Genomic DNA, 26,322 nt, shown 5'->3' on the forward strand with positions numbered 1-26,322 from the left:
ATAGCGTTCAGGGTATTTCGAGTCACGGCTGCGTAAACACCCGCCTCTCTTTTTCTCCTCGTCCTTCCACTCTTCCTCCTCGTCTTTTTTTTTCCGTTGCCTCTCCTATAGCTTAATACCGGAGGATGATTCTGAATTGTTGGGCAAATAACAGAATCGATATTGTTTACCCTGGAGCCTTGATGGAAGAGATTCGAAAAGCGGAGCGTTAAAAAAAAAAGTAGAGAAGAGTACGAGTTTGAAAGCGTGTGGTCGTCGAAATGGATCAAAGTGTATAACTAGTATTGGACACTGTGTTCTTGATTCCCATTTAATTTTCTTTCATACAGAAACTAATTTCTATTTTTTATTGCGTTCGGTTTGCGAAAGACTATTCGAACGGTGATTTTCTCGACTCGTACCTACCCCTTCAGGCATGTTTTCACAAGGATTGTCGATGTTGAGAGTTTAACGCGTGTAACTTCGGCAAATGATTTAGCAGAACAACTCGTTTAATTCAAACATCAGATCATTATTTGGTGATAAAATAGAAGGTTTACGTGAACTTTCAACATCCTACCTTGAAGCCCGCAGGCGGCCGGACCGGAAAGTTGCACCACGAGGATGATCACGCGTGTATACCTACTATGCACCGCCACCAACAGCGTAACGCAGCTGACACGAAACTGACCTGCACCCCGTGGCCAGGAGATTGCTCCTGCTTTTTTCTTCTTTACTCGCACACACGAGCCGCGGCACACCTACGCGTCAGCCGGGAGTAGGAGAGGATATCTCGTTCTCCAGTCAGAGTCGCCCTCCCTCCTGTTTTTCCGTTTACCAATGATCGTGTAACGTGGAAGCTCGTTTGCATTGTCTCAGAAATGTCATCACGTCCTCATAAAACGTTCTACTGTTATGGTTATCGTCACATTTTTATAGAATTTCGTAATTCGACGAAATACGATCATTTGTATAAATGTTATATTTGTACAGGACAGATCATGTGTTTATTAAATGAGTGTGCGTAATAATAACTGAAGGTGGCCTATGTAAGCATATTTTTATGAGAATGAAATAGTGAAACGAAACTGGATAGAGGGAGAGGGAACTCGATAGCGTTAAATAGCGTTCAGGGTATTTCGAGTCACGGCTGCGTAAACACCCGCCTCTCTTTTTCTCCTCGTCCTTCCACTCTTCCTCCTCGTCTTTTTTTTTCCGTTGCCTCTCCTATAGCTTAATACCGGAGGATGATTCTGAATTGTTGGGCAAATAACAGAATCGATATTGTTTACCCTGGAGCCTTGATGGAAGAGATTCGAAAAGCGGAGCGTTAAAAAAAAAAGTAGAGAAGAGTACGAGTTTGAAAGCGTGTGGTCGTCGAAATGGATCAAAGTGTATAACTAGTATTGGACACTGTGTTCTTGATTCCCATTTAATTTTCTTTCATACAGAAACTAATTTCTATTTTTTATTGCGTTCGGTTTGCGAAAGACTATTCGAACGGTGATTTTCTCGACTCGTACCTACCCCTTCAGGCATGTTTTCACAAGGATTGTCGATGTTGAGAGTTTAACGCGTGTAACTTCGGCAAATGATTTAGCAGAACCGCGCGGCGAATGATTGTCAGCCGATGCGAACGGTGTCGAGGATTCTTGAAAAGGTACCGACGATTTGTCGTCGATCATCAACCGTGAATGATTCAATTAAAATAGAACCCTAACGCGCGTACCCATTACTCAACGATTCAATTAATTACGGTGACTCAGAGGTGGCTTCGTAGGGAAATTGGATATATAGGAATTACGTGCAGAAATATGCAAGGTATCAAACGCAAAATGCACGTCATTCCCTATTTTTCTAAAATTGATACCACGAGAGTTTCGTAAGCAATCTAATTATATTGCATCATTACCATAAATCTATTTATAATTGATTGGAATTCCATTTCCTAATTCTTACGTGGACGCAAACAAAATTCCAATTAGAAAGAACTTTTCATCGATTATTGACCGTGGCCATTTAGATTTCTCCGCGACGGGTGAAATGTTTGATAACGGCCTTCACTTGTCTCTGTCGATGATACTCGATTGCCTCCTTCCACCGAGTATTTGCACTATCTCAAGAATGTATTCCTCGCCATTACGAATGCTTTTTAAACGCCGAGATTAAGAGGCGTACCAGCGCGCCTACGTACTATTTTTTAATGCATCGATCCCTGGGAATCCCTCTTCGAAGCTAATTACAATGGAATGCCGTTTCTTTAATTAAACGCTTGCAAGAATTGCACGTTTTGTTTCTTTGTTGCCAAACGTCATCAGTGGAACGTCGTTTGCATACAGTTTAGTACGGCATGAAGTCCGACACATTTACTTTGATTACACAGTCACCGTGGCAATTACCAACTGAATTATCACCGATAAATTGAATCAGAATTCTATTAAAATTGATAAGAGATTTAACTAAATGTCTGACGTCGATTAAAATAAAATGAGAAGGCAAGGATCGTTTCAGGTTCGAATGGGACTAACAATAAAATGGAGAGACGCGTACCGGAAAGGAGTCGTCAGAGTGTATACGAGCTCCGTATCGCGAACGGCATACAAACAACGCCACGGAAATGTCTCCGTGGCGTACACACGATTCGTCCGTCTGGCCTCGTCGCTTTCCTATTTCCTACTCGCACCTTTTTCAGCGTTCCCCTCGCGTAGCGGTTCAAGTCGTAAAAGTTCGGTTAACAACGGTGCTCTCTCCCTCGGCGAACGATCGACGATCTCTCACCGGCGGAAGAAACCATCCCGATCATCGGAAAACGATACGAAATCTTATCCGAACCGATCTTACCTTCGCCTCTAATTGATGCCACTCCTTATTGACTCGTTCCTTATTTTTTTCACTGACATCATGTAACGATTTTATAACGAATCAACGCATTATTTACCAAAAGAACATACTATTTACCATAAATCGAACTTGCAGTTGTGTCAATACTACAGTAGATATAATGTAATTAATCAAGGTTAATTAAATCAATGTTTTAAACCAGATAAGTTGAGAACAAAATTTATGTGATAGTGGAAACTGAATACGGAACGCGCAACGGTAAAGTACGTCCCAAATACAGAAATCTTCAACCTGTTCCCTTGCCACGTCATTTCGAAAAAAAAGAAAGATCCCGGATGCTAATCGGCTGACTTAGGCCGACGTTTCTCCGTGTCAGCGTTCTTTATCCCGTTGTGCTTTCGTTGAATCTCGGGAGGAGAAAAAAAAGATATGGGGGAGAAGGGAAGATCTCGAAGCGGAGATCTTCGGTGGGCAGATAAAAGAAACTAGCTAGACGGACGTGGCTTGAGATTTAAGAGGCTTAGCATACGGCGCGCATCGGCCAGTCCAGCCCCGACTAGAATGCTCCAAGTTCATTTTATGGGGCCTTCTCTAGGGGCCGGGCCCCGAAATTGGAGAGTGTGTCTGTCTAGAAAGGCTTCTCCCTAGATTCCAGATACCGTAGGAATAGGGTTACTAGCAGGTGGATACCATCCACACCGTGTGAATACCCTCTCATGCAACGGGTGTCGAGAATAAACTGTCTGCGTTATTAGAAAGTCAGCTACATATTATTAAACCAACCCAGCTTTTAATATCCCGAATAATTAGTTTTATTATTTGCTCCTTCTTACCTCGTTACCATCTTTCATTATCTTTATTCATCAACAAACAAGCAATGTTTTAATATGCATGATGAATATTTTAAAGAACCAAATGAAATTAAATTTTCAACATCTCATCAAGGAGTTAATTTAATACGTAGTTATATGTATATTATTCGATTAGAAGAAAGTAGTAGGAAGAATTTCACTGATCATAGTTTCTGGGAGATTCGAGATAAACCAGCGATGGCAGTACAATGATTCTGATAAGAATTTAATTTTAGCCGTGCGATTAATCTTCAACGTAACCCGGCTAAGGTTATACTATACATATTATAGTGCATGATCGCGGTTAATGGAAATGCGTACGAGGAGCCAGCTTTCCGTGTAAGCCAATAAAATCTCATTGTATTCAATGCGCAATTTTAACCTAATCGCCTTCAGTGTGCAAATTTCGCTGACTCCCTCCTATTTTTAAACCCGACAGTTAATGACTCGAGAGCGTACGCACCGCGTAAACCTCGCCGCGTAATTGTTACTTACAGTCACTATATAATACGAAATTAGGTTCTCTCTTTGTGCGAGCTTAATATAATTATAATAATTAAGTGTTCTCTTTGAAACTTGTGTAACTTTCTTTCAAGACTATTCAATTCATTTAACATATCGTACGATTTCATTCAATAGTGAAATCGTCTTCTATTTATTTGAGAATTCTAAAGATACAATAAATCTAACATCGTGTAATTTACAATCTGCAATTCCGTTTTGAGCGTCGAGTTTCGCGACCAACAAAAAGACTGGTTATTTTTTTTCATCGAGTAAAAGTTTCCGTTGCGGCTTTCGCGCGAGATGTAATGGAATTCGTTAGGAATTTAATTTCGCGTTGCAACGTTCTCCGAAGACGGAAAAATCGTTACGTATGAAAAATATGCTTCACTTTTTTCATGTTTTAATAACGTTCGTTATTCTCGACAGTGTTTTCTGTTTTCCTCCGTTTCTAGAAAATAAGTACAATTCAAATGTAATTATCTTCACATGTAGAATCCAAGCTTATGTATTATCACTGCAATTTATATATGCAATTATTATTTCAAAATTTTACAAATCAGTATCGAACATGTTTCATACATGGAGATTATTTTATTTGTTCTTCTTCTAAGCACTTTCGACGATCACTTAGCACTCTCATCCATTAACTGTACCAAAAGTCGTTTAACCGAGGGCTCACGACCGGACGAGAGAGGAGGATCGTTAATTGAATTTACGAGGGCACGAAATTTTGCAGCTGACCTATGGACAATGAGGACGATCGTGTGTTCAAGTAGGTCCGTTGACTCGAGCCCGTAAAATGGCCATGGTGAGAGGCAATGGCGGCGATATCCCGGCGTACGACTCTATAAATCATGGGACCACTAACTTCGCTTCACCGTCGTGGCAACTTCGTCGCTACCGGAACTTCGCCTTCGGCTTCGACGTCGTCGCCGCACAATACCAATACTATCTATCTATCCACAAACTTTCACGCGTCGTTGTTCTCCGTATTTCCCTATCCTTTTTTCTTCAGCGAAATTTATGTTTCACGTCGCGAGAATTATTGTCTATTATGAGAGAGAAAATTGATGACACGTTGCGTCGTGCAGTTTGACTTTTTATAAATAGAATTTCCTTACAAGTGAATTGCGGATGTCTAAGCAAAATAAAACACTCGCGGCATCCAATAAGAAAACATGTCTATCGTTCGATTATTACGATATGCAGTCAGCTCTTTTTATACTTCGTAAGATTATACACAGTGTTTATATTTAGTGGCAATAAATGTTTTATTAATCCCAAGTCGAATGTACGCGATAATCTCTTGGATAATAAAATTAAATAAAATACATTTCTAATGCTTCAGTCTATTAGTCAGGATCAAATTGTCACCGCTTTTATTAATTATGCTTCTACCCGCCGCATTAAGAAAGGATTAAGAGATTCTAGATCACGTCTCACGAATCTACGGCGCGGCGGCGTATAAAAATTATAAGAAGTGAAACGCTCGTGCAAAGCTCTTATGATTGCTTCTAAGCGTCTGGTTGCGGTGAATTTCTAACGAATTTATTAGGCGTCGGTTGGCCAGCGATATCGGGCCGGAATTTTATGAAGTATCAACCACGAGCGACGCGTACAAATCGCCGATATTATTAACTCGCGTGGAGCGCTAGGGCGAGCGCAAAAATGTTGCTATTGCTTTATCGTTACGCTTAATTTATGGCGCGCTCTGCGGCGACCGGCGACTCGGTCTCGAGAACGAAACGAAGCCGCGCCCTCGTACGCCTGAAGTTTCATCGAGTCACGCGAGTCCTGCGACTCGTTAATTAATCGATTTTCTAGGTCAGGATCATAATTTCAAACCGAACGCCAATTTAAAGTACATACGGATTATTGTACCCATTATTTCGCAATTACGAAACAGAAAAATCCCAGTTTTTTTCCAGATACGAAAGATACAGTTCCGGCGAGACTTTATAGATTTGATTAGTGATTTGCCAGCTAATGCATTCTTACGTGAGTTAATATTCTCATTAGTCATAAATTCAAAACAGAATTATTAAATTTAACTGCTTGCTTTTTTCAATATGTAAACTGATTGCACAGAACGTAAAGTCATAGTTTAAGGAATTAAAATCAAAGCTAAAATAATTCTGTAATTAAATAATATACTTCATAAGTGACCATCATCAATTTTAATTAATTCCACAATAAGTCTCGTTTCTTCTAGGTTGACCTAATTGGATCGCTACTATCAGAACTTCGCTTTTTTTCTAGCAAGCAATTTATGCTAATTCCGAAAACAACTAACCAATACCGCTAATTACGTTCCCATAAAACTTCACCATTCCGTACACGTCGTGTTACAATAATTATCTAAGATACTAATTATTTCTGAGCAATACTCATTATGAAATTTCTGAATTTATTATAATTCTCATTCCTCTCGTTTAAAAATAAGAATTATCATTCTGGCACTTGAAATATCCTTAAGCCCGGTACAAATTTTAGATTCGTTTAACGTCTCTGGCGACATTCGGTGAACATAAGCAAAAGGGCAGGGAATTATTGTAAGGATTAAGAACGAGAAATTCGTCGTTAGGCAGCTGGACGCGTCGAATAAAAAAGCTGTGATGCAACGCGGACATCGAGACCGGGAACGCATACACAGCATGTAAGTAGAAGAAGAAGAAGGGGTCGTAAAACGTAAACGCCGGATGTAACGTACGTACGGTTACATCGGGTTCTAACGACCGATCGTAAAGAACAAGACGACGTGATGCCGTGCTGCGGCGTATACACCAGGTATTGACATTTAAATATCTCCATCTGTTCCACGGGCACTGGACAAAGCAGCGTCTCCAGATACTTACGCGTATTAATGCTCCTTTAATTGATGCTGCACCATTTACCAGTGACGCTCGTCGGAAATATCCAGCCATCTTAACATCCAGAGATGTTGGACGAACGTGAAATAGAAGATATGAGAAACGCGTAACGCTGAAGGGTTAAACGACTTTAAAACCTATCGATGTATTTAAGACATTGAAAACACTCAAGACGATCAAGACGATCGATTCCTTTCAAGAGTTTTAAGCTTCGAACCAGACCCGAAATAATTCCATTCTTTCGTCGCGAGAGGGATTAGAAGCTATTCCAAGTATCTCAGATCCTAACATTATCTATGCTCTTATGAGAGATTAATTGGCTCCTATTTTTACTGCGATTGTATTAGAAGTATTTATTCATGGCACGGTACTGGCATTAAGAGAACGAGCGTTCCACCCATCTTGAGGCGCGGTAGTAACGGATTTACATTATTGTACGACGGGAATCAGTCGGGCACGAGTAAAAAAAACGCGGCATTAAACCGTTCGTCAAAATTTATTACCCGCGGCGAGACGTTTTACAGCGGCCATCAGTGGAAAACGGCGGACAATCGTCTCGATCGTAGACCAACCAGCCTCCCTTCTCCTTTTTTTTTTCTCTCTCTCTCTCTCTCTCTCTCGGAACGGACAATTTATTAGAAACGAAGTAACCGTCGCCGGACGACCGAACGGACGTATTTCTTTCGCCGCGGATAGTTACAAATCCGTTATATTCAACGGATGGAAATCGGCGGCGAGCGTATTTATGGGAACGTATTTACTCGTTCGCCATCACGGAATTGTTCGGCGGTAGGGAAACGTTTGTTATCAACAAGTGGTACACGTGCATGCGTGATTACCGGAGATATATAACCCGTCGTATACGTCTTCGGCTCTTCCTGCTCTTCCTCCGTCGTCTACGCTTTTGTTCTTCCTTCTGCCTCTCTACAACCTCTTCGTTCCCGAGTCGTATGGCAATCACGCCAATTCACGCACGCACGATCCTCTTACCGTACTTACGAGCTACGTGTCTTGCATGCTTTCGATTGTAAAAGGGACACGATGTAACACGTATGCGCGGCCTAAATTATTTTACGCCACGATCCGTTCCGCGAACCTTGCGAAAGATTCCTTTTTCTCAATTGCGATTCTCGCAATGCTATTTGTTCTAATTTTGCTAACTGCACGGAATATTCCTTCCTATACGAGGATCATTTTATCGCTGGACGATATCTTCTCAATTTAAATGTAATTATTTTTTTTTTTACAGTTAAATTTAGTTGAGCGTTGGAGTGATTCTTGTGATACGTATAACTGTTTCCTCTCAACACCCCACGCTATTAACTGTCCTAACGGGACTTCACAATCACGGGGTGCCATTTCCCATCGACCTCGATCCCGCTCATTATCCTGACCGTGCATAAATAATCGCGTTGCCGTTAGTAGCACAGCAGGACGACACTCGATGCACCGAGTCATGTTGCAAAGACAGAAGATCTTTGATAGCAAATCATGTTCAAGGAATCACGTGTGACAGCAGAATGACCAATCAGTCCTATTGCGAAAACTTATTTTTTAATGTTAATTCAACTGAAAAAAGTAAATAGAGAACTGCGAAAAGCACATTACTGGCTTGTATTAATTTTAAACAAGAATTGTCTTCTAAAAACTGTGTTACGTTGATTCACGGCCAAGTCAAGCGTGCAGATATAAATAATTATAATCACTAATTAGTGGACGTCTATCGATACAGGAAATGGTTGATTAGTATTACAAATTGATATTGCCTCTCAATGTTTTATTACTGCATTTAATTCCCATAAAATAATTTCACCTTTTTGCCTACGACAGGCGACTGGATAGAATCGTATATTTTAATGAAGATAATTAATTTACTTAGTATTAGATTGAATATCCAATTTTTGCTTATGGCTGATTAAAATTCACACGTTTCTCGGCTTGATCCGCAATCGGCGTTGCGTTAGACAGGCACAGGGAAAGGCGGTATTCGTCGAATCGCGAAAAACTCAGTACGAAACGATCGATCATAGTAGGTAGGTACGCGAACCATTAAGAACGACAACATCGATCATTTGTCAGCCTCATTGTCGACGGTTAATTGCCCCTTCTCTCGGCGGCCTCTAACGCTTGTTACCGCGGAATGTAATTGAAGACGGTTGACTAATCGCACGCTTTACATCTTCGTGAAAACCGGGGTCTCGCCAATCCTTTTTTCTAATTAACATCCAGACTAATTGAGACGTTCGACTATACCGGCTGGCAAATCATCGCGCCCGGTAACCGTACGCCGTGATCGTTAACAACGCAACAGTTATCTATGCGAGACGACTGGAATTACTGTGTCGAATCACAGTCATCCTCCAAACGCATTTACCAAGAACTCTTTCCATTTAGTATCACGCAATTTTCTCAAGTAAAACGTGACTCTCCTGTTCTACCACTTTTAGAGAATAATTATTGTTTAACTAAATGAGTATAGACATATTTACATACCAACTGCAAATTCTCCTCGGCCACTCTCGCCTGACGATCTGAAAATAGAAAATCAATCTCTTTAAAAATTGTTTGACCGTGATAACTGTTCGATAATGTTACACGTTAAGTAAGGGAAAAACTATGTTTGCGGAAACGTGTAATATCATTATCTCATTTTTTTTTTTTAAATTGAAACGTTTTACTTCGCATAAAAATGCACGGTCTATCGATCACGATTGTTTGCATTCGATCGTATCAACAGACTTAATGACTGGCGGTGCCGCGAGATTCCAAAGCGAAGCGGAGTCGCCCGCGGCCCTCGAAAATAATGGAAACGACGATTAAGTTATTATTTAGCAGGAACGAAGGTCTGTAGAGACTGCAAGAAAATCAGCGATCTTTCAGGGTAATTTGAACGGTGTCGTAACTCCCCAGCCGACGCTAAGTACCACGCGTGGAAAAAATCTGTACGAGGATCGTTATCGCGGATACCTGCGCGCCTATCCACGTTATTCGCGTTCGCAATACGGAATAGCGACCGGTAATAATGCGCTTAATGGTGCTCTAGCCTGAGAGATATAACGCGGTTCCTAAATTGAAGCGTCGAGTTTGATGTGGGTTGGATTTTATGGTAGCCACCTTTCTTACGGATTGAGTCATTAAGATTCATGTTACATGAGCTTACCTAAGGACTCCAGTTTACTGAACTTAAATAATCAACATTCCCCAAGGGATCTTTATTCATTGCTTAAGAAGAATAACCTGGACATTTAATATATTAATTTATAATGTAAAACATGATTTCTGTGTAAATCTTTATGTACTGCTGAATGATTTTTATATGAGCTTCCAAATGCTTAATAGAAAAAATCTCAAAAGATTTTCATATTCATGTCTGATCGCGTATTTTGAAAAAATATGCTTATCTTCATGGACTATCTAAGGACGTCAACGACAATCTATTAAAATAAGCTTAAGGATTTGATATAAAACTCTGTGTGACGCAGTTCCTTGTCTAAAATTCTAATCAGTCAATGATTTATGCGCGGCCCGAAATCGTAATTATTTGAGTGATCACGTAACGCTGATCGACCTGTTCATTAATAATCCAGTTGGATTTCCTTATTTAACGCGGCCACGTTAATAAATCAATCTAACACCGATCTAATGGTACGCGATTAACGAGTATGCGTGTAGATTCAAAAGATTTGCGCAACCTATCGCGTGCTATTGAATTTTTTGAAAAAAGAGAACCACGGGAGTATATAATAATGTAATAATGTGTACGCGGCACGCAGTTGTTTCGGGCAGGATCGCGATAAACCAAGGCGTGCCCGGTTTGGAAACTAATATTCCTTTATCGCGGTGTCGCGTTCGTTAATTGGGGCTTAATTTATGATCGAATCGAGCGACAGTGTGCGAAATTTTCCAAATACCGATCCCCTTTCCTAATAGATTCTTAAAACCCAGTTTGTCGCAACTATTCTCGAGGCTTTAAATACTTAAACCTTCTCCTTCTTATCAATTTTTAGACTTTGTAATAGCGTTTTAGCTATTCAGATTTGAGAAACAGTACTTTCGTAAAACGACTCGCGTGTTCGCACGGTAAGAAGTCGAAAGGTTAAATACAAAATCATTGATTACAGTAAACGCTAATTAGTGGCACGATGGACGATAACAAGCCAGACAATGCTCGATTGTCTGTAATTTCCTCAGGCAATATCATCGATCGACGCGTCGCGTCGCGTCGCGTCGCCTCGCACGCAATTATCTACCACGGGTGTCACGGGTTTTCTTTCTCGAGACTCTTGCAACAATCTAACCGGTGGCTTTTCACCCGTATTCCCCATATGATGAAACGCGAGGCGTGCCTACGATTAATATCGCCCGAGGTATGGATCGTGTCTCCGCGACTAATCGAGCGTTGATCTACGATTTCTGCAAACCCGTAGCTATGCCAGCCATTCGTGGCACACCCGCTTCGACGCATTCCCGTCTCTATCGCCGCCGGCTGTCACACAGTCCCCTAAAAATGATTACTATGTTCCCTTAAAAATCAGTTCTGATTCTATTTAACTAGCAGAGCTTCATTTGTCATTTGGTTTAGCTTTCAATCAATTGATTGTCACTCTTGTAGCTGTAATGGTTAGATACACAAAAAGTCGTACGCAATTTCCTTCTAATTCCACTCGTTAAGGAATAATTGATGGTGAATGAAATAATTAATCGATTACTTCTGAAATATTCGAAATAAAAGAAAATTGTATACGACCTTTTCTGCAGCTAATAACAGTACCTACAAGTTTTATTTAAAACAAAATTTAATTTTTTTGAGATTTTGTGAAACCTATCTTGTAATAGTTAATTAATGAACCGAACGACATTATTTTTTTGTAGAAATCTAATTACCTCTATCGCTGCTGGTTGTCTCATTCCCTTAAAAATGATTTCTGTGTTTTCTTAAAAATGAATCTTGATTCTATTTAAGCAGGAGCGAATAGAATTTCATTTGTCATTCGATTTAACAGTCAGACAATTGATTGACACTCTCTTTTCTGTAAGGGGTTAATTAATGAACCTAGCGACACTGTTTTTCTATAAAAATCTAATGAACGAAGATGAATTGGTTATCAGCCATTCGATGCTCTTGATAGTTACCTAATGACTTGATTAATGAAGTCGTCGCACGAAGACCAAGTTGCCACTCCGGCTTTTCGATTACGTGAGTTTAAAAATTACCTGCCACTATTAATTCTAAGTATTAACTACAAAATGCTAATGGAGAATTTATTCATCTCGCAATTTCATTAAATCCAAGATAATTATTATAATTTATCATTAGACTGCAGATTTCTATTCAAACTAGAAAATTAAATATAGACAGGAATTTCTTTTACCCTTTAATAACCATATAATAATATGCACGTCACTTTTGAGCCGACTCGAAATGTGAAACGTTCAACAAAACCACGTGTTTGCATAAACATCTACAGTCCGACTATTGCAATATCCTACTACCTCCGAAAATATGTTCTCAAATGCACTTTACGTTTATGTACAAGCTGCACCATTATTATTAGTACTACTGCTATTAATCATATTCGAGCCTTGAACGAAGTCACGAGTCCCAGTCGAATGAAAATTCGCTCGTGTCCCTTGCGACATACAGCAATGTCACGTTCTATCGCGTTATCTGCCACACGATCGTTGTACCTACGCGCAGGAAATACCTTGCACCGAGAGATAACGGGCCGATCTCTTCGGGGCCTGCCACGAAACAAACCTGTTCCTCCTTACAAGGTGTCCCACGGAAAGAAAAACTTCCCAGCACGATCAGAATGCTGCTTCGTGCAAAACATTTTCTACAGCTAGTTTGTCCAGGTTTGTCCCTTCTCAAATATATAATGGACAATCAATAGGTGGAGATAAATCATCCATTTAGAATCGTGCGTACAGTAAGAGCATTAAAGAATGCATGTAGTTAATACATTAGAACAGTAAACAAGAATTTTCAGCACAACTCCTTTCTCTGACAATCTTAAATCTGTATTAAAATTTGTATTTCTGTCGAAGCGAAGAGCATTTTGTAATCAAATCTAGAATTGATTTATTGTATAATAAAAGAATAAGCTGTTTGAAGTTTTGCCAATCTGGCGCCTCAAGTATAGATGACAGGATTAGAACACGTTTGTTTCGCAGAGCACCCAGTAGACCGTGGCCATACTTAAAATATCCGCTTGCCCACATGTATCGCTCGAATTTGCTCGGCGCTGATACACCGCGCAGATACCGATAATTCGTCCCGGATTGAATAATCCCAAGAGACAACGATACCTCTTCTGTTCTCACCCTTCCAGCCGCCGTCGTCTTTTATCTTCGCACGCTCGCCTCGTGCAAGACCAACAAGCGGGCTCGCGTGGAATTAATTAGGCAACCACCTGTTTTCGATACAGTCCGGCTATAAATCGTAAGCGCGGACTCTACTATCGATACGCCCCGCCGGATCCGCGGAAATGAATAAATTTACCATTTAACTAGCGTTTACCAGGTTTACGGAAAGATACCGTTCCTTGAAGAGATTGCAAATCTGATTGTTAGAAACTTAAATTTAGAAAGTGCTCACAGGTTTTTATTCACTTTTTCCAGTAGAAATTTATCATTAGACTGCAGATTTCTATTCAAACTAGAAAATTAAATATAGACAGGAATTTCTTTTACCCTTTAATAACCATATAATAATATGCACGTCACTTTTGAGCCGACTCGAAATGTGAAACGTTCAACAAAACCACGTGTTTGCATAAACATCTACAGTCCGACTATTGCAATATCCTACTACCTCCGAAAATATGTTCTCAAATGCACTTTACGTTTATGTACAAGCTGCACCATTATTATTAGTACTACTGCTATTAATCATATTCGAGCCTTGAACGAAGTCACGAGTCCCAGTCGAATGAAAATTCGCTCGTGTCCCTTGCGACATACAGCAATGTCACGTTCTATCGCGTTATCTGCCACACGATCGTTGTACCTACGCGCAGGAAATACCTTGCACCGAGAGATAACGGGCCGATCTCTTCGGGGCCTGCCACGAAACAAACCTGTTCCTCCTTACAAGGTGTCCCACGGAAAGAAAAACTTCCCAGCACGATCAGAATGCTGCTTCGTGCAAAACATTTTCTACAGCTAGTTTGTCCAGGTTTGTCCCTTCTCAAATATATAATGGACAATCAATAGGTGGAGATAAATCATCCATTTAGAATCGTGCGTACAGTAAGAGCATTAAAGAATGCATGTAGTTAATACATTAGAACAGTAAACAAGAATTTTCAGCACAACTCCTTTCTCTGACAATCTTAAATCTGTATTAAAATTTGTATTTCTGTCGAAGCGAAGAGCATTTTGTAATCAAATCTAGAATTGATTTATTGTATAATAAAAGAATAAGCTGTTTGAAGTTTTGCCAATCTGGCGCCTCAAGTATAGATGACAGGATTAGAACACGTTTGTTTCGCAGAGCACCCAGTAGACCGTGGCCATACTTAAAATATCCGCTTGCCCACATGTATCGCTCGAATTTGCTCGGCGCTGATACACCGCGCAGATACCGATAATTCGTCCCGGATTGAATAATCCCAAGAGACAACGATACCTCTTCTGTTCTCACCCTTCCAGCCGCCGTCGTCTTTTATCTTCGCACGCTCGCCTCGTGCAAGACCAACAAGCGGGCTCGCGTGGAATTAATTAGGCAACCACCTGTTTTCGATACAGTCCGGCTATAAATCGTAAGCGCGGACTCTACTATCGATACGCCCCGCCGGATCCGCGGAAATGAATAAATTTACCATTTAACTAGCGTTTACCAGGTTTACGGAAAGATACCGTTCCTTGAAGAGATTGCAAATCTGATTGTTAGAAACTTAAATTTAGAAAGTGCTCACAGGTTTTTATTCACTTTTTCCAGTAGATTAAATCTTTCCACAGCTGGCGTCAAGGTTTAAAGTAACGACCAGATTCTAGAAATATGACATTAGCATAAATCAGTATACCTCTGATTCTATTAATAGTCTCTAATTGCATTAATTAAATGCAAAACAGAAATAGTCGGAATTCCAATTTAAATTTCTTTCAAGGTTTGAATCATCTTTATTAAAAATTCCAATAATGCATATCCTGTTATTTCGGACCCACGTCTACGCGATTAATTTCGTTTTTTCCACTCTCTCCGTGCGAATGAAACGACCAAAGCTCGCAGATTTCACGGCAGTGGTCGTAGACGATTAACCGGATTTTGCACGACATTCTCGACCCGCGCGAAACGCGAAAAATCGTCGGCGTATCGATATCGACCGATCGTTATCGCTGGTCACGCGAGCAGCGCGCGAACGAAAAATCCACTTTGTGTATAACGCATTAATCTCGCAATTACCCTATCACGACCACGTCGTTCATAAAATACGCACACACGTTCACGTGGTCCAATTACGTTTTTTGTTCTTTAGTCTCTTTTTCGCTTTTCGTTGACCGCGAATAAATCAGTCGGTGGATACGACCAATTACCTTCTTCGAGAAACGTTTCCTCCAGTTTCTTGGAGTTGTACCGTGTCCAGGTTGACATTGAAAGAGCAATGGTGCAAATTATCTGACGGATCAAGGTTAAGGAGCATTCGTTTCATCTTACGCAAGAGCGGAAATAATATAATCGTTATCAAAGGGATTCTGTATTTCAAAGCGAAGCCCATTTTTTTCACTATCGAATCGGACAGTTAAATCGCCTAATTTAATCACTATTTTAGAAGCATAATATTTCAAGCTGAATGAAATTTTTTTTTAAATCGGCATCGTAAATCTTTTATTTTGCATGAAGATCTACTTGTTAACGAGGACGGCCGATCGATCACTTCTCCAGTAGAGTAAAATCGGTCTTCGTTACTAATAGAGCTGCTAATTGCGTGATTTCGAGAGACGCACGGCGTAGCGTTGCGTGCTTTAGGATTCGCAACGCTCCTCGTGTCGACACGGTCGCTCGTGATGAATGGCTCAGCTCGTTGGTTGCGTCAGTTGCTCTGTTCTGTTCTGGTGGCTTTTTCTCAGGGGAACCCGGTTGAATAAGAGATCGCGAGGAAAGCTTAATGCTCGGACCGCTTTGCGCCGCGCTCCGTGTGATTATAACGTATGCGAGTAAACGCGTAACTCTTTTTTGGCCAATGATTATGCTAACGTTTTGTTGCCGAGTTAATGGCAACGAGGAATGCCGAGCCCGGCCAATGGGCAATGTTCCATTTCCGGATGGCGTTAATAATAAATCACTGGTAATTGTGATTTTACAAGTGGTACCGATGAAAGATACCTGATAACGATCCGGTTAATCGTCATATGTAATTTATATTTTAATTAGCATATTCCTCGATCTAAAGGTGAGTTGACAAAAATGTGACAATACTTAACAGGCTGATTTAGATCGTACCACGATAGATAGGATCGACTAACGATTTCTATAATCGATTCTCGTTGAACACAAGATTTATAGAGGTCACCAAAGGAGTACGAGCTAGATGAATTAAACATACGTATAAATTGAGAAGAAAATACGATAACGAGTGTCTCGATTGAAAATATCTACTCGGATTTAATGCAGCAATTTTTTACCGCAGTTTCTCGTTCGCAGAAGGATAAAATAATTAGAAATCTTTCATTAAAATGGAAAACAAGGCTCGCCTGAACAATGATTAACGACGTTATTCAAACTACGTATTTAACAGAAAAAATTATTGTAGAACGATTTACATGATTTCGTCATAAAAAGAAGTCACATCTTCTGTTATTGCAGATGTTATGAACTGAACGTGCATATAATGTATGAAGATATGAGAAATATCGAAAGTGTTGGAAATCACTTTTTCAATTGACATAATAAATAGAACGGTTTCCCGGTAGTTTGAATTATCGTTCTCACTTCGGTTCCGAGTAAAATTGAAGTCCGTGAGTGGTGGGCGGTGAAGTGCGGGTCTCAATGACTTTATCGTTTATTAATCGTGCGACCGGTCGCGATTATCTCGGGCGAGAATGGCCATTTCCACACAGAGGGTAGCAATTATGCCCAGCTCGCAGGCTGTTATTATTCATACGGGCAAAGAATCTCCGTGTAATCGCGACTTAAACCCGAGTGCGTACGATCCAGCGGAAGCGAATCGGTATAACCCGATCGTTTCCCCGTCACAGAATGATTTATAAAGTATTAATTGGAACAGCGCGTTATAATTGATCTAAATCGGCCGATCCAATTGAAAATTGTGGGAAATTTTCCTAATAAAGTATGAATCAATGTCAATGATGCAAATATTTGAGCTAATTGGAAATTAATTAGAAAGATGTACTTGAATATAACAGGATAGCGAAACTCGTGGTGTAATAAACTAACGCCAGTTTTAATGGTCACTTTTAATTGGTTGGCCTAGTGAAAATACCAGCACGTTTTACCAGCTAAATTTTATTGCCTTAACCCGGTTTTACCGTATAATTGCGTTGCGGTGTAATCGCGTTCACGAACTATTTATTCGCGAATACAATAAAACTCGAAATGAATTTCGCTCGGGAGAAAATTAATTTCGTAAAATTAATTACGTGTCTTCACGTGCTTTGAAGAAATAATTATCCGGGCGAGAAAAAAGTATTTGATTGCGTGTCGCAGGTGTATCGTTGCACCTGCGAAAAACGCGCAACATTGCATTACCCATTCAATTTTATTCATCCGCTGCGAGGGAGAAAAAGGAACGAACGCGATTTGCCCTAATTCTGTAAATCGAGCCGCTTCGATTTTTGCTCATTGCGCCAGTTAGCTTTACCTTCACTTTCTTTCTCGTCCTTGATGTGCACTCCGTGTCAACATCAATCATGTGACACAAATTACGAATTAGTTATTTAAGATAAAGACGCAGCCGAGTAGAAAGTTAATCATGCAAGAATATTTTACAGATTAATCGGTCCCTTAACATTTTTGCTGCATGGGCACGCGCGTGCAAGCTCGCGCGAGGCGTAATCGCGCATAAATAACGCGATCGCAGGTTGGCAGTCTCGCAGGTGCGACTGAATTTTTGATGACTAACGATCCCATCGGACCCGCTAAGAGGCGGCGGAACAAAGGCGAATTAATTAACACCTTCGCCACCTGCGCTCACCCAGCACGTCTCAGTCGAAAGCATATACGAGAAACACCGTTCTCGAATTACGAATAAAATTAATTATTCAACCAGTCAGCAAAGTATATTTGAATATACGAACCGACTGTGTGAAAATTAAAATAATAATCGCGAATGCATTTATAATTGGTAAAACTTTTTATAAAATTATTTGTTATTCATAAAAATGAATGGTTCGATTTAAGTGCATGAACAGTCGTAGTCTAATGAGAAACCAATCCTGAAGCCTCATTGCGGAGCCACGACGCTCTATTAAAATTCCAATATCCCTCGATAGACAGATAGATGCTCCGACCGAAAGGTGCGAGGTTAAACGATCAACAGACGATAAGGCTAATGAGCTGTAACGATCCTTTCTCCGTTTTAACCGTGCCCCTGATCTCGACGCGGTTAACCTTTATCCACCCGCAATTTTCAGGATCCTCGTTATAGCAACACTTTCTCCGTTACCCAATTTTTTACCAATCACACCGCAAGTATCATGACTTTCACACGGAATTAATTTTGTTCATAACATGCAATTTTCTTCCTCCTAACAAAGTCCTGATGAAAGTATAGACGAAATTGTAATTAGAACGGTGCATTTTTGTTTTCCTTAATGTCGTAATAATTTTTCATCAACAAAAGGCAACGTTAAGACTGCTGAAATATAATACAGAAGGGTTCTAATAAGACCCAAGATATTGATTGATCGATTTTATTTGATCGACAGCAGTTGATCAAAGTGAAATATTGTCCAAGCGACTGCGACTTTCAGAGACAAAAGTGACTGTAAAAAAGAATGCTGTCCCGACACCTTTTCCCTGACATTCAGAGCCAATCGAAGGAGAGAGTTTCATCGGGGATCGATACAGTTTTTCCCAGGGAGGGAAAATAGGAGTGCCTCAAGGCCGGTCGCGCCGCATGCATATATGTACGGCCTGAATTTTTCGCATTAATCACCGTTACAGCTTTACAGCTTTATCCCGATCTGTCCGTCCCATTCGCTTTGAATAGAATAGCTTGTTCGAGTGTCGGACCGAGTTGTACCGACCGGTATATCACAAATTGTCCCGTAAATTACATTCCTATCGGCGTGAAGATGGAAGGGAGGAAAAACGGTACACCGTCGCTCATAAATTTGTCAATCGCCTATCAAATATTGTACTAGTCAGAAAATTCTAATAATGTATAGTACCTTTTAAATAGTAAAATCAAAGCATTGCAGTCATAACAGGATGAAGTGAGAGAAACATTTAAAAAATAAAAGTATTGGACTTAAATCAGGATCAGAATCGAAGGCTCAAAAGATTTACGGGAACTTTTGCGCGGTAGTGTACCAGTAACAATAAAAAGTTACGCGACGTCTTTGGAGTCGGTTCAAGATGAATGGTAGGCCGGTGATAATTATTGCCAACCGAGCCACCTTAACGGATAAATTCAATGGAATCCGTGGCCTCCTCTTTCCTTTTACCTCTTACCTTACCTTACATTAGCATAATCATATTATTTCAACGCATTCTAGGCGCGTGTAGGCCGATCGCGAGTGGGATAAACGAACGTGGCCGGAGAGACCGAATGGAATTCCGTCCTACGGCGGCACTGGGTGAAGGAAAGCCGGGGAAAACACGTGGGAAATGGCAAAAGGGAAACGCGGCACGCCGCGCTACGGCATCGTCCGTCGTGTTGCAGTTTTATTGACCCGATCAGTAGTTTTCCATGTCTAACCGGTATGCACCGGGCTAACTGGCTCTCGATCGTCGATCGAGACCTAATTACGACGCGTGAGAAATGGAACAGCCAGACTCGGGATGCATACCGCCCGATAAGGGTGACTCTTCAGGAAAATTCTTTCATACATACGCACATTTCCCCGGAAGAAAAACGAGATCGATACTTTCAAATCACTGATCCGTTCATGTGCTATTTCCAGCCGCTCTAAATGTAATATTGGGTAGTAAAACTTGATAGTGTAAAAGACTGAAAGGAAAGAGCGGAACTTGTAGCGGCTAGAATATATTTTTAGAAATGACAGAGCTACTGCTTCCTTATTGAAACATAAATGTCTCGGCCACACGTTCTTAAATTTATGCGAAGTAGTTCGCAGCTCGTCTTTTTTTTATCGAGAGAAATAATTTGCTAAATTTATGTTCCTTAAAAAATTACCGCTATAAGGATATAACGAGGCTCAATTTGCGGAACACATTTCTGACGGAGAAGGGGATTGCAGGAGGGGGACAATGGGCATCCTTCCTTCCTGAATTACAAGCTCGAAAAGAGGAGACTGCTCGCTGCAAAAATACGTACCGCCGCGCCGGTCGTAACAATTATTTCATGCCGGGTGTAAACACTGGTATTATACCTCCCCGAGCCACAATTACCGCTAACTCCGGAATATTTACTGTCAGACACACCGAGACCGCTGTTTTTGTCGTGCAACCGACCGTAATGTATACTTAATAATTACATCCCACGCGGTCGTTGCGAAAATAACCGCTTAGTGAAAGTAAACACGAAATAATGTCAATTTCTTCCCCCTGAATCGAACCCTATTAATTTCCAGATAATAAATAGCAGAAAAGATCACGCATTACAGCAAGATAATCTTATCAAACGAGTTTTCATTTGCTTTTATGACCAGACTTACATACTTAATTCTGTCTTTACAAGTTAAATTATCTACTCTGTATTCTTTTTCATTTTATTCAGCCGAGACGTGTGTTACCACTCGGTGTACAGTTATGAACAGAAATGAAATATCTACACGTTATGATTGCTAAAATATTGGTAGTACACACAGTCCGAAAAGAACAAACTGATTTCTAGTTTCAATTCATCAAACGAATGAATTATCGCAGAGCTATCTTCGAGCCCATTCTTGGTATATCTTGTATCGTGTATCCGGCAGGTAAACTTTCAACCCTTGGGCGAATTTCTGACGAGCGAGCCGGCCTCGGTTACACCGTAACTAATGTTAATTAATATCGTAGCCGAGGTACCAACCAATGCCGAGCTAATTGAACACGGCTCTCGTCGCGATCAGCTCTCGCGCTGATTAACGAGCCGACGCGACGCCGCCGCAGCCTGGCCTTTATCAGGCCGTGCGTTTCCCTGTGATAAGCGATCGGCTCGGCTATCGTTATCAGGGACAGACCCGAGCGCGCAGATGCATTTAATTTAAATTAGCCGTTCGAGCAACGCATATTCCCAGGGTAAGATACGAGTTTCCAATTAAATCCCTGAGTACCCTTTACAAGCTTTTCAAGGGACCTATCGGTCGTTCGAATTAATCGTTGTTAATTAATCGAAACAAGCTTCTTCGGCCGTTCGTCAATCCCGGAAGTTAAACAGATGAATGATTTTAGTTTCAAAGAGGTCACCAATTTTTAATGTCGATGATTGATTTGAATTAAGAAAATTATATGTGTTAAGATTTTGAATTTATAATAAGCTTTTAAGAATGCCTTTAGAATTTACATTTAAAAGTGATTTCCGTATTTTGTTATTAATAGCATGACTTCAATTCATTCTTCATCTTATAAATTCTTCAATCATATAATTTGCAATAATGTAGCTCATGCATCAATTTTGAAGAAAGAAATGGTGTAGGCAAAACGAATATTGCGGTAATGTCGACGTGGGAAAACTGGCTGAAGAATGCGTAATTGTTTTGAAAGAGACCGAGCTTCGCCGGGTTTCGTGTGGGACGTGTGAAAGGCGGACTGTACGCCGCAGCGTCGAGGACAAGTCTCATTTCTTTCTTTCTGTCTAACGTTCATCTAGTCGCCATTGCTGGTAGGGTACGTTCGTCTCCTAACGTGTGGCACGCGTTAAGAGATTACTCAATTGCCGATCACTAATGCAATCCTTTAGACCGATTATTGATCCGATTATGGAAGGAATTATAGTAATTTCTCGTTCGACTGTTGTTCTATTAAACGTTCTTACAAGAGCGAACGCGAATGTGAAGTGTTCGAAAGATTAAATCGATGGAAAGGATTTAAAGTCTTTTTGTTTTATTGTTAAGCAATCAACGGTTAAGAAGATTGTGACGTAGTATAATCAATTCACTTATAAATATTTCTGTGATTTGTAATCAATCGAGTTTGGAAGTATCCTCGATATAAATTTCCAAAGGAAGAAGGAACGTCAAAAAAATGCCATGACATGCGGGGGATAGAAACTAGAGAGTAGAAGAGAACGAGGCAATTCGAAATTTCGAAACAAGATGTATCCGATCACGAGAGGCAGTCGAGTGGAGGCACCAACAATAGGGATTATTAGCATTGGCTGAGCCGACTTCAGGTTGATATTGGTCTCTCGAGCCCCGACATATTGTAATCACGCGGATATATTGTGCTCGTGCAATGCACGCTCGCCCAGCCACTCTCCTCCACCCACCCTCTCACTCTCTATTCCTCCCGCGTCCACCCTCCCGGCTGTCTCCTCCGCCACTCTTACCCCGCTACCCGTCTCCTTCAACCCTCTGCGGTAGCTACGGCAGCCGATCAATGCCCTCCTCTCCGCCGCCCGATAACTCGATAATATTACACGCGAAAACCGCTTCCGATGTGCTCGCCCAGTCAGCGAGCCACTTGTGCGAGCAAATAACCAGTTATCGGAAAACCGATTTTATTTTCGAGGGACGCTGCCTTCGGTATTTTTTCCTTACCACCCTCCCGCGTCCCACCGTCTCCTCGTCGACCACCCCTTTACCTGGTCTAGTCTCGACTGATTCCCCGGTGTCCGTGAAAGTGATCGCGACACCGTAAACTGTTACACTCTTCACGCTCTTATTTTACAGTTGGACAGGATTAAGTACAGAAACGAACATAAGCAGATATCTAATTCATATCATGACGCTAAACAGCTTGAATTAATTTAGGAAATTATCAATCAGGGATGAAGGAAAAGGTGATCACGGGGTGTCAATGAAAAATTCATATCGCGTTTCTCGGTTACGGCCAACGAAGCGGCCGTTTAGCACGTGTCAGATTATAATTTACGTTTTATGCAAATCGATAGATCCAATGGAAGATAACCAGCCGGATAATTCATCAGACTATGTCATTTCAGGCAGCTTGTTTCCCGCCTACTTAAAGACTGACATGAATTACACAGATATCAATTATTAACCGCGGCTCGAAAAAGCGTCTTATCAGGACATCTCGTTCACCTCTTAGTACCATTCTGCGTACGTGATGCGTAATTATTGGAATTGAGTTTGAATAAACCGAGGAAAATTCTCATGATGGGAGAAAGATGGGAACCGATCAAAGAGGCGAAGGACATGCGTTACGCGTGAATCCTTGAATTTATTTCCATCGTTCGCGATACAGTTTTTCCGCGGTTCTTTTTGTTACCCACGCCCTTGCGGCTTCCGGAGAACTAGTCGCGGGAACAGAGGAGAAGAGATTCCTTACGTCGCGCGTCGTCGCAGTGACGTAATGGAACCAAGTATTATATTTATGTAAATCACGTCCCCGGTATCATGGATACCATTTTTATGCCCGGCATATGTGTACTGCACGTAACGTGTGCGCCATCGTCGGCGACGCGTCGCAAATTTATGCTGTCTTTACGCGAACTCTTACAGGAAGCTATTCGTTATTTTCCGTGGTTTACGTACAATTTGTGTGAAGATCGCGGAACCTGATGGAAACGAAACGGGAACACGGTTGATAGAGTTAAAAAAAAAAGAATGAATCCCTGGTCGAATAAATTACAATAAATGACAGACATCGAAAAATGAAGATTTCCTATCGACAATCTCATTTTTTATAAGAATTGTATAATTTAATTGTATTTCATAGTTTCATCGCGTCATCGGTACGTACTTTCTGTTACAGATTCTGAAAGAGGCGACCGTCGTGAGGAACGAGCAGCTCAACGAGTTGGAAAAGCTATTCGGCTACTTAGACGAACACCGGAGCCTGCAGGGTTACGAGGGCGCGAGATCAGCGCGGTGAGTTTGCACGATTTTTTCTAACAACCTTTTATTACGACTATCTGATTTCCATCGAGTGCTCGTAAATCATGTGGGGCTCGGTTAACGAGATTAAAATGAGTTCCCTCCCCCGTAACACTTTTGTAATCGGATTCACTGCGTTTTACAAGCGCCTCCGTGTTTGATCGACACTTCGATGTTTTATAAAATCAGCCGGAGAACAGATTCTCTGTACTTTCTTCGAGTTTGACTTTATATTGTCCATTGAAACTTCATGTTTGAAATCATGCAGATAATATAAGTATATTTAAGTAGTGTAATAGAAATGGATGACCGAAATAATTTTCATTATTAAGTAAGAAGAAATTAACGTCAGATGGTACGATTTCACGCGTCGTCTGCGCGAAACGTCTGCAGCTTGCACTTTTTATTTTAGCCGTTGCGCGAAATGCCGGAAGTTTCGATATCCCGGCTATCCGCCGTGGCGTAAAAGCTGCGGCGACAACAGCCAGTGGCAATAAAATCGGCGACAAGCAGTGAATTCGTGACGCGACGGCCATAAAGGGATTTATACGCGCGTTCGAGGAGACGAGGTCGTCGTCGTCGTCGTTGGCCAAAACGAGCAATAATAATGACCGACCCATTCCCCCTCACCGTCGTCCACGTGTCTCTTTTATAAAATTATTATATTAGATATTTATAATTATATAGATATTCATTAGACATATTATTATTATTTTATATTAGAGATTTCTAAGTTGATAGCGAGAATTCCGATGAGAAAGTCCATTGCAATTTTAATTCAAATTATTGAGAAATTGCAATTTATAAATGCAATTGAATTTTGCAAAACTTTTATGTTTTCGTTTGGATTCAGTTTTGACTTCTTCGTTTGAAAAGTATTTTCCGAACTGCTATCGCGAACTGTCCTATTTATACGTCTGCGAGAACCAGTGATCGAAAGAGGAGAAAGAGATTGATGGAAAAGCCAAAGATCCAGAGAAAGAAGGTCTGTCGCACAAAGAGGCGAGGCATGGCAAAGAAACTGCATCGCACGGTAAATCTCGGACCCCGATGCAACCGCCTAATCAATCTTCAATCGACACGATTGCTTCGCCTTCTCCTTTCAACCGAACACCACCTTTTATCGCCTCGACACGTTCAACTATGTTACCAGGTTCACACAATAGTTTGTTTTTATCTCCACTGGAAAGAGAATTCCTTGGTAGCACCCATTTTTATATTTTGAAATGCTCTTTTTATAGTATTTATGTGGATGCATTTAATAGATGCAGAGATATTTGAAGATAAAATAATCTACTTTTTACGATTGAATAAAACATTCTATAAAATTTGTAAACCTAATGAAAAGTATCTACTTCTGTGATGATTAACTTATACGGAATCAAATGTGTACAATTAGAGCGACCTTATCTAATTCGATCTTCACTAATTATCAATATTAATTTCCTATTTCTTTTATGACAACAGATCTTGACGTGAGATCACAAATAAGATTTACGGGGCACGCGTGACCGGGACCAATATCATTTACAGTCAATAATCGTCGCGAATTAGCGGGACAGTAAATCAATCCTTTGGCATCATTCATTTCCTCTTATCTCCCTTTCCCGTTTTCCGTTTCACATGCCGGCTCTCGATCCCGGGAATAGCGTGATCGTTTCGCGTAAATAACAATTAAACGAAACCCGCGGCGCATTAAGTCCGGCCGCCCTCGTTCGCTCATTTCTTTCCCCCCCGTGTGCCCTGCGGAGATTATCCGGAGGAACATAAATCCCACTTACCCGCCCACGGCGCGCATAATGATCGATAATTAGCGCCGGCCACGTTTCACTTCCGTTTTCGGCCTCGAATTTTCTCTTAAGGATGTATTGGCTATACAGTCAATCCCAAAAGTTTATGCACTTTAGAAACGCATTTTTTAAAAAGAAATCAGACATCGGAAGAACATTGCTAATAATAAACAACAAAAAAAAATTTTCGATTTTCCCGAGATTTTTCCAAGGGGTACCCCTTCAATTTCTTCCAAATATTCGTTTTTGGCCAATAACTCCCAAACCGTTGGACATACGGAAAAATTGTATACAACCTTTCTTGTAGAGGACAACGAGATCTACAATTTCCATGTAAAAATTTTGCGCTAGCGTCAATAG

At 40.8% G+C, this 26,322-nt stretch overlaps 1 protein-coding gene across 1 annotated transcript in view; it reads left to right on the forward strand.

Moving 5' to 3' along the window:
- MESR6 (misexpression suppressor of ras 6) overlaps positions 1-26,322 on the forward strand; it is a 517,920-nt gene that overhangs the window by 399,637 nt on the left and 91,961 nt on the right. The window contains exon 6 of the mRNA XM_026811075.1: positions 24,051-24,166. Coding sequence (XP_026666876.1) covers positions 24,051-24,166 — 116 coding nt within the window. The remainder of the gene's footprint in view (positions 1-24,050; positions 24,167-26,322) is intronic.

The sequence above is a fragment of the Ceratina calcarata genome, unplaced genomic scaffold (assembly GCF_001652005.2).
Source record: "Ceratina calcarata isolate Rehan_Ccalc_2016 unplaced genomic scaffold, ASM165200v1 scaffold185.2, whole genome shotgun sequence".
Taxonomy (NCBI): Eukaryota; Metazoa; Arthropoda; class Insecta; order Hymenoptera; family Apidae; genus Ceratina; species Ceratina calcarata.